This window comes from Scyliorhinus torazame, chromosome 13 (assembly GCF_047496885.1).
Source record: "Scyliorhinus torazame isolate Kashiwa2021f chromosome 13, sScyTor2.1, whole genome shotgun sequence".
In the NCBI taxonomy this organism is placed as follows: domain Eukaryota; kingdom Metazoa; phylum Chordata; class Chondrichthyes; order Carcharhiniformes; family Scyliorhinidae; genus Scyliorhinus; species Scyliorhinus torazame.
In genome coordinates this window covers 86,069,184-86,081,456 of record NC_092719.1, presented here as the reverse complement: position 1 = coordinate 86,081,456, position 12,273 = coordinate 86,069,184, and the positions used below count along the sequence as shown (strand labels likewise).

The 12,273-nt window shown below is 48.5% G+C and overlaps 1 protein-coding gene and 1 long non-coding RNA gene across 2 annotated transcripts in view; one reads left to right on the top strand and one right to left on the bottom strand.

Moving 5' to 3' along the window:
- Window positions 1-7,416, bottom strand: part of LOC140388176 (cilia- and flagella-associated protein 54-like) — a 209,982-nt gene extending 202,566 nt beyond the window's left edge. The window contains exon 1 of the mRNA XM_072471936.1: window positions 7,214-7,416. Coding sequence (XP_072328037.1) covers window positions 7,214-7,347 — 134 coding nt within the window. The 5' untranslated portion in view covers window positions 7,348-7,416. The remainder of the gene's footprint in view (window positions 1-7,213) is intronic.
- A 212-nt stretch (window positions 7,417-7,628) lies between these two features.
- Window positions 7,629-12,273, top strand: part of LOC140388175 (uncharacterized) — a 31,778-nt gene continuing 27,133 nt past the window's right edge. Inside the window, exon 1 of the long non-coding RNA XR_011934118.1 lies at window positions 7,629-7,764. This is a non-coding gene — a long non-coding RNA (uncharacterized lncRNA). The remainder of the gene's footprint in view (window positions 7,765-12,273) is intronic.

The following is a 12,273-nucleotide window of genomic DNA, read 5'->3' as shown; positions in this document are numbered from 1 at the left end:
GGAGTTTTGCACTTTACTGTGATGGGATTGAGAGATCGGGAAAGTAAATAAGAGAAAAGTTATGAAGACATTTCTGAACTATCATAACAACAACTGGGGAGCATCCAGGGCAGAAGGTAAGAGGTTCTGGGGTTTGGAGGAAGGGTGACAGGAGAGGGTTGTGGTGATATGCCTGTGCACAGTTTTGTATATAGTTAGTAATGTGGCCTCCAACCAGCTGGTGGCGTCAGACATCCTTCCGACAAAGTGACTTGAGATACCCGCCAGTTGGTAGTAGGAAGTACAAGAGAATAGTCGCACTTAGAGCTAGTTCCAGGAGAATTCACTGAATTCATTTAGTAGCCTTTGTCTGTATAGTAATCAGTTAGTTATCTTTCCACATGTGTTCATAAATCATCTTTCTAGTTAAACAACTAGATGTTCTTTGTACCTAATTACAATGGTTGGATCACAGAACACATCAAGGGGGCTGTGGTCAGAAGAGAGTGTTACAAGGGACTTGGTGTCGGTGATAGGGTCTGAGGGGTAGGAGGGAGACTTGACAATGGGGATCCAGAGACAGGCTTGAGTGAGAGGGAGACTGGGATGTGGATAACAGTACAATAAACACTCAACTTGAAGGAATGAGGAAAGCTAGGAACTAGAGAATTGGGCCCTGCCCTTCTTGCAAAGTTATGAGCAACATAGTGAGTGGGATTGGACCATGACAGAAACAGCCAGTAATGGAGTGCGTGAAACCTGGGGACTTTGTTGTCAGTATAATGAAGAAATGCTACCTTTGGTGAATGGATAACTAGAGGACAAAGAAGGAAGATTCTCACTATGCACGAGGAGCTGCAGCTTCTGATTTTATATCACATGCTCGAGTACATGGAGGAGTGAGAGTCAGGAGGACTGGCCTCCTTCTGCACCATAACAATTCTGTGATGGATCCACACTGGTGTTGTGGAGCTGTGAGGAGCACTTCTGTCCTGCTCCTCTGCTCTACCGGCATCCTCTGACTTCACATAAGGCAAAGTGAAAAAAAACTCCCTATCACTTATTCAGTGGCTTCCATTGATCCCTTTACAAGAACCTAAGCAGCTGTTCTTAGGATTGTAAAAATTGTTTTCTTGACCTTGGTTTTTTCATACATTCTGCAGAAAGATCTTGAAACAGATGTTCTTTGCATGTTTAACTTAAAAAGTGCAGATTAGGTGCAGGATCACAAACCCAAAAATTGATATTCAGTGGGTCCAATTTACACCCAATACAGACATAACAGCAAGAACTTGCATTTATATTGCACCGTTAATGTGTCACTCAGTTCCAGCGATCACCGATCAGCAGTAAGTCACATAGAAACACAGAAAATAGGAACAGGAGGCCATTCGGCCTTTCTAGCCCGTTCTGCCATTCATTATCATGGCTGATCATTCAATTTAATAGACTAATCCCGCTTTCCCCCCATATCCTTTGATCTGCTTCGCTCCAAGTGCAATATCTAACTGCCTGTTGAAATCATTGAATACAATGATTTTGCCTCAACTGTGGTAATGAATTCCACAGGCTCACCACTATCTGGATGAAGAAATTACTCCTCGTCGCAGTCCCAAATGGTCTATCCGTATCCTGATACTGTGAACCCTGGTTTTCGACACACTCACCATCGGAAACATCGGAAAGCATCTCCCCTGTCTAGTCCTGTTCAAATTTTTTAGGTTTCGATGAGATCCTCCCTTATTCTTCTGAACTCCAGTGAATACAATCCTAACTGATTCAATTTCTCCTCATACGTCAGTCCCGCCATCCCAGGAATCAGTCTGGTAAACCTTTGCTGCACTTCCTCTCGAGCAAGGACATCCTTCCTCAAATAAGATGATCAAAACTGCACACAATGTTCCTGGTGTGGCTTCACCAAGGCCCTGTATAATTGCAGCAAAATATCCCTGCTCCTGTACTCGACCCCTCTCGAGATGAAGCCCAGTGTACAATTTACCTCCTTTACCGCCTGCTGTACCTGCATGTTTACCTTCAGTGACTGGCGCACGAGGAGACCCAGGTCTCGTTGCACATTCCCTTCTCCTAATTATTCGGCCATTCAGGTAATAGTCCGCCTTCTCATTTTTGTTACCAAAGTGGATAATCCTACATTTATCCAAATTATAGTGCATAGAATCACTACAGTGCAGAAGGAGGCCATTTGGCCCACCGAGTTTGCACCAACCCTCTAAAAGAAAGAGGCCCACACCCCCGCCTTATCCCCGTAACATCCCTAGACACGAAGGGGTAATTTATCATGGCCAGTCCACCATGCACATCTTTGGACTGCATCTGCCAATTCGCCCACTCACTAAACTTGTCCAAATCACACTGAAGAATCTGCATCCACATAGCTCACCCTCCCACCCAACTTGGTGTAATCTGCAAATTTGGAGATATTACATTTTGTTCCCTCATCTAAATCATTAATGTATATTGCGAATAGCTGGGGTCCTAGCCCTGATCCTTGCGGTACCCCACTAGTCACTGCCTACCGATTTGAAAAAGACCCGTTAATTCCTACTGGATAAAAACAAATTACTACGGATGCTGGAATCTGAAACAAAAGAGAAAATACTGGAAAATCTCAGCAGGTCTGGCAGCATCTGTAAGGAGAGAAAAGAGCTAACATTTCGAGTCCAATGACTCTTTGTCAAAGCTAACAGTCAGAGAATGTGGGAAATATTTATACTGTGGAGTGAGAATGAAAGATGAGTCATAGCCACAGAAACCCAGGGAAACAGGTGTTGCTCTGTTTCTCTGGTTCTAAATATGGCGGTCAATATGGTCGCCTTCCTTAACCCTAATTATGTTTGCTTTAGAGTCGCCAGGTATCACTCGATACCGCCACAAGGTTCACACCCGAATACTAACCAAACAGCCAATACGCCAGTTAGTTAGTTCAAAGTCAATACTATTTATTTACACACACAGTAAGATCTACACATGCACAAAGTACTACAAACTAAACTTTCTCTAACGCTAATGCCTATACTTGGCTTTGGGGAGGAACAATGGCCGTTGTTCTGATCTGAGGCTGTTGGGTTCGAAGGTATACAGGAGAACAGCTAAGGTCGTCCGTCTGGTAGCGAGCGTTGATCTTGGACTTACTTGCTTCTGGTGCAGCTGGTGGACGGATCTCTCCGCTTTGTGAGCCAAGTCCAAGAGAGCGATTCTCTCTCGGGGGTTTCTTCTTATACCCGGACGGACTTTGCGCGCTTTTGGGCGGGCCTTGAACTTGGCCCCAATTAATTGGGCCGTATCTTGATCACTGGTATTAATCTTGACCAATAAAGGAGTGGGTGACCTGATGGCTGGGCATGTCCTAGGTGACCACTGGCCTGGCTTTGTTCACGCTTTCGGTTTGGGGAACTGGCGCCGGGGTGTCTGGAGCTAGATCGGTTGCTTGAGTGTCTTTCCTTTGTTCCTGGAGATGGGCCATCAATATGTTAATTGACCTACAGTTTCAGTCTTGTCTGGGAGCTGCCTTCTCAGTACGCATACAGGTTCTGTGCCTGCTTGCTTTCTTAACATTGTCCACAGTTCCCTACATTCATTGCGAGCATCCATTTTGTATTCTGGAAGTGGCCATCCCAGATGGCTACACGGAGTGCTAATAGTCACAGAAACCAAGGGGAAAGAGTGCTAATGGCAGTCCCCAGAGAGAACCAAGGTGTGAGGGGCAAAACAGCAGAGAAACTAACATCATAAGCTAAACTGTGACAGATGAAGATGTGGGGGGAGGGGAAGGAGAAGCAAATGGGAGAAGGGGTAAGGAATGGTGGATAAGATGGGGGGGGGGGGTTAAATATATATTAAGAAAGACAAGAAAGAAAGAAATGGTAAGAGACAGTTGAAATGAAATGGGATGAAAACAAACGGGTCAGGTGGGGTAGAGCTAATCATCTGAAATTGTTGAATTCGATATTGAGACCGGAAGGCTGGAGCATGCCTAACCGGAAGATGAGATGTTGTTCCTCAGTTTGCATTGAGCTTCACTGGAACATTGCAGCAGGCCAAGGACAGACATGTGGGCATGGGAAAAGGGTATTTTGTTAAAATGGCAAGCAATGGGAAGGTCCGGGTCCTGAATGCGCACAGGCCGAAGGTGCTCAGCAAAGTGATCACCCAGTCTGCATTTGGTCTCTCCGATATAGAGGAGATCACATTGGGAGCAGCGAATGCAATAGACCAGATTGGAAGAGGTGCAAGTAAAACGCTGCTCAACCTGGAATGAGTGTTTTGGACCTGGGATGTTAAGCATGGAAGAGGTAAAGGGGCAGGTGTTACACCTTCTGCGATTGCATGGGAAGGTGCCATGGGTGATGGGAGAGGTACTGGGTATGGTGGAGGAATGGACTAGATTGTCTCGGAGGGAAAGGTCTCTGCGGAATGCTGAAAGAGGGAGTGAAGGGAAGATGTGTTTGGTGGTGGCATCACGCTGAAGTTGGCGAAAATGGCAGAGGATTATGCTTTGCACATGGATGAAATGTGAGGACGAGTCGGTCTCTATCCTTCTCCTGGGAGGGAGGGGAGGGGACGAGGGTAGTGGTGCGGGAGATAGACCGCGCACTGTTGAGGGCCCTGTCAACAACTGTAGGTGGGAAATCGCGGTTGAGGAAGAAGGAACACATTTTCGAAGCACCATTTTGGAAAGTGGCATCATCGGAACAAATGCGACGGAGGCAAAGGAGTTGAGAGAAAGGGATGGAGTCCTTACAGGGTGTAGGGTGCAAAGAGCTGTAGTCCAGATAGTTGTGGGAGTCAGTGGGATTGTAATGGATATCAGCAGATAGTCTATTGCTGAAAATGGAGACAGAAAGATCAAGGAAGGGAAGGGAAATATCTGAGATGGACTAGGTGAAAGTGATGGAGGGGTGGAAACTGGAAGCGAAGTTGATGAATTTTTCCAGGTCAGGATGAGAGAACAAAGAACAAAGAAAAGTACAGCACAGGAACAGGCCCTTCGGCCCTCCAAGCCTGTGCTGCCCGACTAAACTACAATCTTCTATACTTCCTGGGTCCGGATCCCTCTATTCCCATCCTATTCATGTTTTGTCAAGTTGCCCCTTAAATGTCACTATCGTCCCTGCTTCCCCCACCTCCTCTGGCAGCGAGTTCCAGGCACCCACTACCCTCTGTGTAAAAAAACCTGCCTCGTACATCTACTCTAAACCTTGCCACTTGCACCTTAAACCTATGCGCCCTAGTTATTGACCCCTCTACCCTGGAGAAAAGCCTCTGACTATCCACTCTGTCTATGCCCCTCATAATTTTGTTGACCTGAAGAGCATGAAGCGGCACCAAAATAGTCATCAATGTATCAGTAAAGGAGTTGTGGGAGGGGACCCGGGTGGGCCTGGACCAAGGAATGTTCCACATACCCCATAAAAAGACAAGCGTGGCTAGGATCCATGCGGGTACCCATTGCTACACCTTTGATTTGGAGAAAATGGGATGAGTTAAAGGAGAAGTTGTTGAGAGATAGAACGAGTTCAGCCAGGCGGAGGAGAGTGGTGGTGGATGGGAATTGTCTATACCTCTTTTCAAGAAAGAATCGAAGAGCTCTCAGACCACCCTGGTGTGGGATGGAGGTGTAAAGAGATTGCACATCCATGGTGCGGTTCGGGCCCGCGAACTGGAAGCTGTCAATACGACGCACTGAATCAGAGGAATCCCGGATGTAGGTGGGGATGGAATGGACCAGAGGAGTGAGGATGGAGTCAAGATAAGAGGAAATAAGTTTGGTGGGGCAGGAGCATGTTGACACATTGGGCTTGCCGGGACAGTCCTTTTGTGGATTTTGGGAAGTAGATAAAAGCGGTCTGTCCGGGGTTGGGAGACTGAGAGGTTGGAAGCTGTGGGGAGGGGAAGGCATCCGGAGGAAATGAAGTCGCTAACGGTGTTGGAGATAATGGCTTGATGTTCAGTGGTCTGGTCATGGTCCAGGGGGAGGTAGGAAGTATCTCAGAGTTGGCGCTCAGCCTCTGCGAGATAGAGATCAGTGCGCGAAACGACAACAGCACCTCCTTTGTCGGCAGGTTTGATGACAAAGTCAGGGTTAGACGTGACGGAGTGAAGAGCAGAAAGTTCGGAAGGAGAGAGGTTGGAATGGGTGAGCGGGGGGAGAAAAATTAATGGCCAATGTCCCGTCGACAGTTCTCAATGAAAAGATCAAGGGCAGGTAATTGTCCCGGTTTGTGGGGGGGGTCCACTTGGAGGCAGAATGTTGGAGGCACACGAAAGGACCAGTGGAACGGGGGGAGGATTCTTGCCCAAAGAAGTGGGCACAGAGCCAAAGGCGACGAAAGAAGAGTTCAACATTATGTCGAGCCTGGAATTCATTGAGGTGGGGATGTAAGGGCACAAAGCTGAGGATTTCGAAGCATGGTACAGGGGCGAGACCATGCAGACGCTGCGACAACGGATGAACGGACATCATGCAACAATCGCCAGGCAGGAATGTTCCCTTCCAGTCAGGGAACACTTCAGCAGTCAAGGGCATTCAGTCTCTGATCTTCGGGTAAGCGTTCTCCAAGGCGGACTTCAGGACGCGCGACAACGCAGAATCGCCAAACAGAAACTCATAGCCAAGTTCCGCACACGAGTACAGCCTCAACCAGGACCTTGGATTCATGTTGCATTACATTCACCCCCCACCATCTGGCCTTGGCTTGCGAAATCCTACCAACTGTCCAACCTTGAGACAATTCACACCTCTTTAACCTGCTCCATCTGGACCTGTAACGACTTAATTACCTATAAAGACTCACATTCAAAGTATTGTCTTGCATCTTTGTCTATATAAATGTTTCTGGAACCTACCTCTTAAGTCACATGAGGAAGGAGCAGTGCTCTGAAAGCTAGTGATTTGAACCAAACCTGTTGGACTTTAACAAAGTTTTCATAGGCAGTTCCATTGTAAATGTTGACATAGGAATTTATAAAAGTTTACACTGAAGTGTGGCAAAAACGGTAAGTAAGCTTTTGCATGTATAAATATGGCCATATTAGATAAGTGTAGCATTTCCCAGTCCAGGTCAGTCGCAACTCAGGAAAAAAGAGATTTTATATTTGTGACTAACAACTGGCTTTAAGGGTATAAATCTGAACGGTATCCAGAAGAATGAACACAAGGAGCCTGCCTGATAGAGATGGGCTTTAAGGAGGGGAGGTGGGTCTCGAGTCTTACCCTCTCGTGTACGTGGTGTGGGAAGTCGCGCTCTCCATATTTCTCATAAAGTGGTTGAGCTTTTGTTCAAGTGAAGCTACAACTGGGTTTTTCTCATCGAACTTCCCATAAAACTTGGCGGGCATTGGCTCCATTGGGACGATTGGGTAAAAGCACCTTCCTCACCGACCTTCAAACCGCCTCACCAACCGGCAAACACGCCGTTGCTGGGAGACCGGCCGTGCCGTCCCGCCCCGCCCCCAACACCACGTGGCTTCCTCTCAGAATCCGAAACGCGGAGCTACTAGCCCCGCCCCCACCGTCTCCCACGGCGACAACCCGCCTACTCGGCGTAAACCCGCAGCTGATTGACAGCGGCTGACCCCGCCTCATCGTCTCCCACGGCGACAGTTCGTACACTCAGCGCAAAGCCCGCAGCTGATTGACAGCGGATGACCCCGCCCATAAACAATCGCGCGAGCCGCAGCTCGACAACAGGTGAACCTCAAGTTGGCCACCTGTCTGAGGGCCGCCGCCCCCACAATCTCAGGACGTGGAGCTTCTGCATGAAGGTAATAGAGGTAAAAATAAATGTAATAAAAAATAAATATTCAACGTTGCAACATCTATTATGGTTCCCCGTTCAAATCCCACTCCAGGGTATCATCTTTTAAATTAATTTTTACTGGATGTGGGCGTGGCTGATTAGACCAGCGTTTATTGCCCGTCCCTGATTTACCTTCAGAAGGTGTTGTTGAGTTGCCGCCTTGAACTGCTGTAGTCCTGGAGGTGTAGGTGCATCCACAGTGCTGTTAAGGAAGGAGTTCCAGGATTTTGGCCCAGTGACAGTGACGGAACAGCGATATGTGGTGGTGGTGGTGTTCTCATGTGTCTGCTGTCCTTGTCCTAGATGGTAGCAGTTGTGGGTTTGGTCAGTCCTGCCTAAGCATCCTTGGCAAGTTCCTACATTGCATCTTATAGATGATACACAGGGCTGCCACTGTGTGTCGGTGGTGGAGAGAGTGAATGTTTGTGGAAGGGGGGGAACTTGCCAAGGATGCTTAGGCAGGACTGACCAAACCCACAACTGCTACCATCTAGGACAAGGACAGCAGACACATGAGAACACCACCACCACCACCACATATCGCTGTTCCGTCACTGTCACTGGGCCAAAATCCTGGAACTCCTTCCTTAACAGCACTGTGGATGCACCTACACCTCCAGGACTACAGCAGTTCAAGGCGGCAACTCACCAACACCTTCTGAAGGGAAATCAGGGACGGGCAATAAACGCTGGTCTAATCAAGTGGGCTGCTTTGTCTTGTGTGGTGTCAAGTTTCTTGAGTGTTGTTGGAGCTGCACTCATCCAGGCAAGTGGAGAGTTTTTGTCACCCTCTTGACTTGTGCCTTGTAAGTGCTGGACAGGCTTTGTGGAGTAAGGAGGTGAGTTATTTGCTGCAGCATTCCTAGCGTGTATATGGCTATTCCATTTCCGTTTTGGTCAATGATCCCCCCCCCCCCCCCCCCCGGGATGTTTGATTCTCTCAGTGGTCATTGCCTGGCACTTGTGGGGTGTGAATTTTACTTGCCAATTGTCAGCCCAAACTTGGATATTATATCTTGCTGCATTTGTACATGGATTGCCTCTGTGTATGAGGAGTCAGGAATGGGTGTGAACGTTGTGCAATCATCCGCCAACATCCCCACATCTGACCTTATGTTGGAAGGAAGGTTATTAATGAAGCAACTAAAATGGTTGGGCTCAGGTCACCATTCTGAGGAACTCCTGCAGTAATGGCTCAGGATTGAAATGGCTGATCTCTAACAACCACAAAAAGCGGAAATACTTTCCCCCTATCTACTCTGTCCAGCCCCCACATGATTTTGAGCATCTCTACTAAATCTCCTTTTGGCCTTCTCCTCTCCAAGGTGAAAAGTCCCAACCTCTCCAATCTATCTTCGTTACTGAATGGGATTCTTTCCAGGGTGACACTTTAACTCGTGTTGATCTGAGCCTTACCATGGAAGATGCACTTCAGGACTGTACAGTGTCATGGGACTGTCCCTTTAAGACAGGTTTTTGTCTTATTACATGGTTTCAGTGATGTCATTGTGTGTCTGGAGCTGGGCTGTGGCTCTGTGAGCTGTTTTTAGTTTCGTTTTCATATTTGACTGCTGTGGACTCAGACAGGAGAAAGAAGTGTTTTGGCCTGTCTCTCTTCTGTTTCATTTTAAATATTTGTTCCAGTACAAATCACCTTGGTGGTGGCTTTTAAGATATAGTTTGCTTTCCGGAAGGCTTTAAATCTGCTGGTGAGACAAGGTCAGAATCTCAGGGAAAGCCTGTCTTAGTCAAGTGAGAATGCAGAGTGCTTGGCCACGCCCTTGAAAAGGGGCTTTTGGTTTATGGGATTTTGTTTTTAAATTGGAACAGTTAAGGGGGAATTCATAAGTGTTATGCATAGATTACTGTAGCTATGGGGTGTTTTATGTTTGGAATTGATAAAAGTTCTTGCTGTGTGTTTATATAAATGTTAACTCTGTTCTTAGAATAAAGCTTATTTTGATTAAAGTGACAGGGAAGACTGTTGAATCACACCTCAAGTGAAGGCTCTTGTGCTCATACTAGCCAAATTCAACAAAACGTTATAGGTCAGGTGAACTCCATAATATACTTTGGAGGTTCTAAACACTGGCCCACAACAAACAGCTTCTGTTTGTCAGAATCTTTTGTCAGCTTCAGTGGGCTGACCACCCACTTATCTCAGTTAAACAGAGTATCAGAGCAGCGGTTTTCACGAGGCTTTAGAGTGATCTGGTAGCTTTCCTGGGAGAGGAATCCAGAACGTTCCTCCCCAACTCTGCCTTCAGCCTTTAAATAATCACTAGCTAGATAGAGAGAAAACACTGGCTACTCTGTTTATCTGGTGTGAGCTCCAGCCGAGATATCGGAGAGAGAGTTCTTCACCCATCCTGACTTGGGCACGTACCGTTGTCCCCTATCATGAATGGGTCAGTGTTCTTCTGGTGGCAGCCATGGAGTGAGTGGTGGCATATTTAGTGGCTCCAGCTTGTGGCGGTTTATCGGACCTTTTCCCCAGTTAACAGGTGGATGTGACGCGGAAAAAAGGTGCAGGAGAGTGATTGGAAGAGACTGACCCTCTGGTCTATGGAGCTGAGGGCCAGAAGCGGTCAAAAAAGAGGGAATCAGTCGGTTAGAGCTGGTGCGGCGCCTGTGATGCACGTGGAGATGGCGGAGGGGCAGGGAGCGGCCCTGCCGGCTCTGTGGTCAGCGGACCAGCTGGTGAGCTTCTTGAACGAGAGGTTCACCCAGCAACGGAAGAAGAATCTGGCGGTCCTGGCCCAGGTGGTGGATTCGATCAAGGCGTGGTCGACCGCGTGAAAACGAAGCTGGTGGCCCAGGGTAAGGCGATCCAGAAGGTGGAGGAGGTGGCAGGGGAACATGAGGAGCAGTTTGCCTTGATGGCAGCGGAGATGGGGCTAATGCATGATCAGCAGAGGTGGCTCCAGGAGAAGGTTGAAGACGAGGGAACCAGTCACGCAGGCAGAACATAAGGATCGTGGGCCTGCCGGAGGGGAGTGAAGGAGCCGATGCTGGCATGTATGTGGGGAGGATGCTGGTGAAACTGCTTGGAGAGGGTGCGTTTGCACGGCCTTTGGAGGTGGATCGAGCGCACAGGGCGCTAATGAGGAAGTTGATGCAGTTGCACTGGTTCCTAAACAAGTAGTAGATTGAGGTGGACCAGGCAGACGAGTCACTGCACCTGGGAGGGCCAAGTGTACCAGGACCTGGGTACAGAGTTGGCCAAGAGGAGAGCGAGCTATAACAGGTTCAAGCCAGCCCACTACAAGAAGGGGGTGAAGTTTGGGCTACTGTACCCAACAAGTCTGTGGGTGACCTACGAAGGCTGGGAATTGTACTTTGGTTGATGGAGGAGGTGGTAGATTTTGTTAAAGACAATGGACTGGCAGAAGAAGGGGGAGTTTGAACTTTAGTGGAGATGCTGTGATGATGCTGCTGTTAACTTATGTTTGGGGCCATTTCTTTCCTTTTGGGCTTCAGGTTTGCTCTTTGTTCTTTGTTAAGCGGTGGGAGATTTGTCTATTTGTTTGGGCTTTTAGAGCGGTTGATTTTGCTTGTTTGCACGAATGTTCAAGAGGGGTGGAGGGGAACCAGTAGGGGGTAGGATGCTAGGCGCCATGGGCGGGGGCTGCCAGCTAGGTGGGCTAGTTCACGGAAGCGCAATGGTGGGGTAACTGGAAGGTCAGTGGGGGATGGGGGCAGGGGTTGTTGCTGGGGGATTTCGGGGGGGGGGGGGGGAAAGTACTGCTGACAGGGAAGGGCTTTTAAAGTGTAAGGGGAGGAGGATCGATGATGGTGGCCGCCAGAGGGTGGGCCTCGGGAGGTGCGGCACATGGGCCGGAGGTTGGTCCAGGAGGGACTATGGTTGATTGTCCTGGCTGGTCACTTGGAACATGCGAGGATTGAATGGACCAGTCAAGTGTGTTTGCACACTTAAAGCGATTGAAGGCAGATGTGGCCATGCTACAAGAGACATACCTAAAGGTGGGGGACCAGATTAGGCTGAGGAAGGGATGGGTTGGGCAAATATTTCATTTGGGATTGGACTTCAAAACAAAGGTGGTGCCAATTTGGGTTAATAAGCAGGTGGCGTTCGAGGTGGGAAATATCGTGGCGGACTCTGGGAGTAGGTACGTTATGGTAAGTGGGAAATTGGAGTGGGTGCCGGTGGTGTTCGTAAACATCTATGCCTCAAACTGGGACAATGTGGAATTTATGAGGCGGGTGCTGGGGAAGATTCCGGACCTGTGTGGAGTTTGTAAACAAGCGGCACGGAGCGGGGATGTGGACAGAGCATCTTTCATCGGCTGATTATGGGGTGGGGGTCTTTAACACGGTCCTGAATCCGGGACTGGACCGGTCAAGCTTGGTCGGGGGGGGGGGGGATGTTGGCTACAGCTAAGGAGTTTTGGGGTTCATGGAGTACATGGGAGGGTAGATCCGTGGAGATTTGGGAGGCCGAGGAACGAAGTCC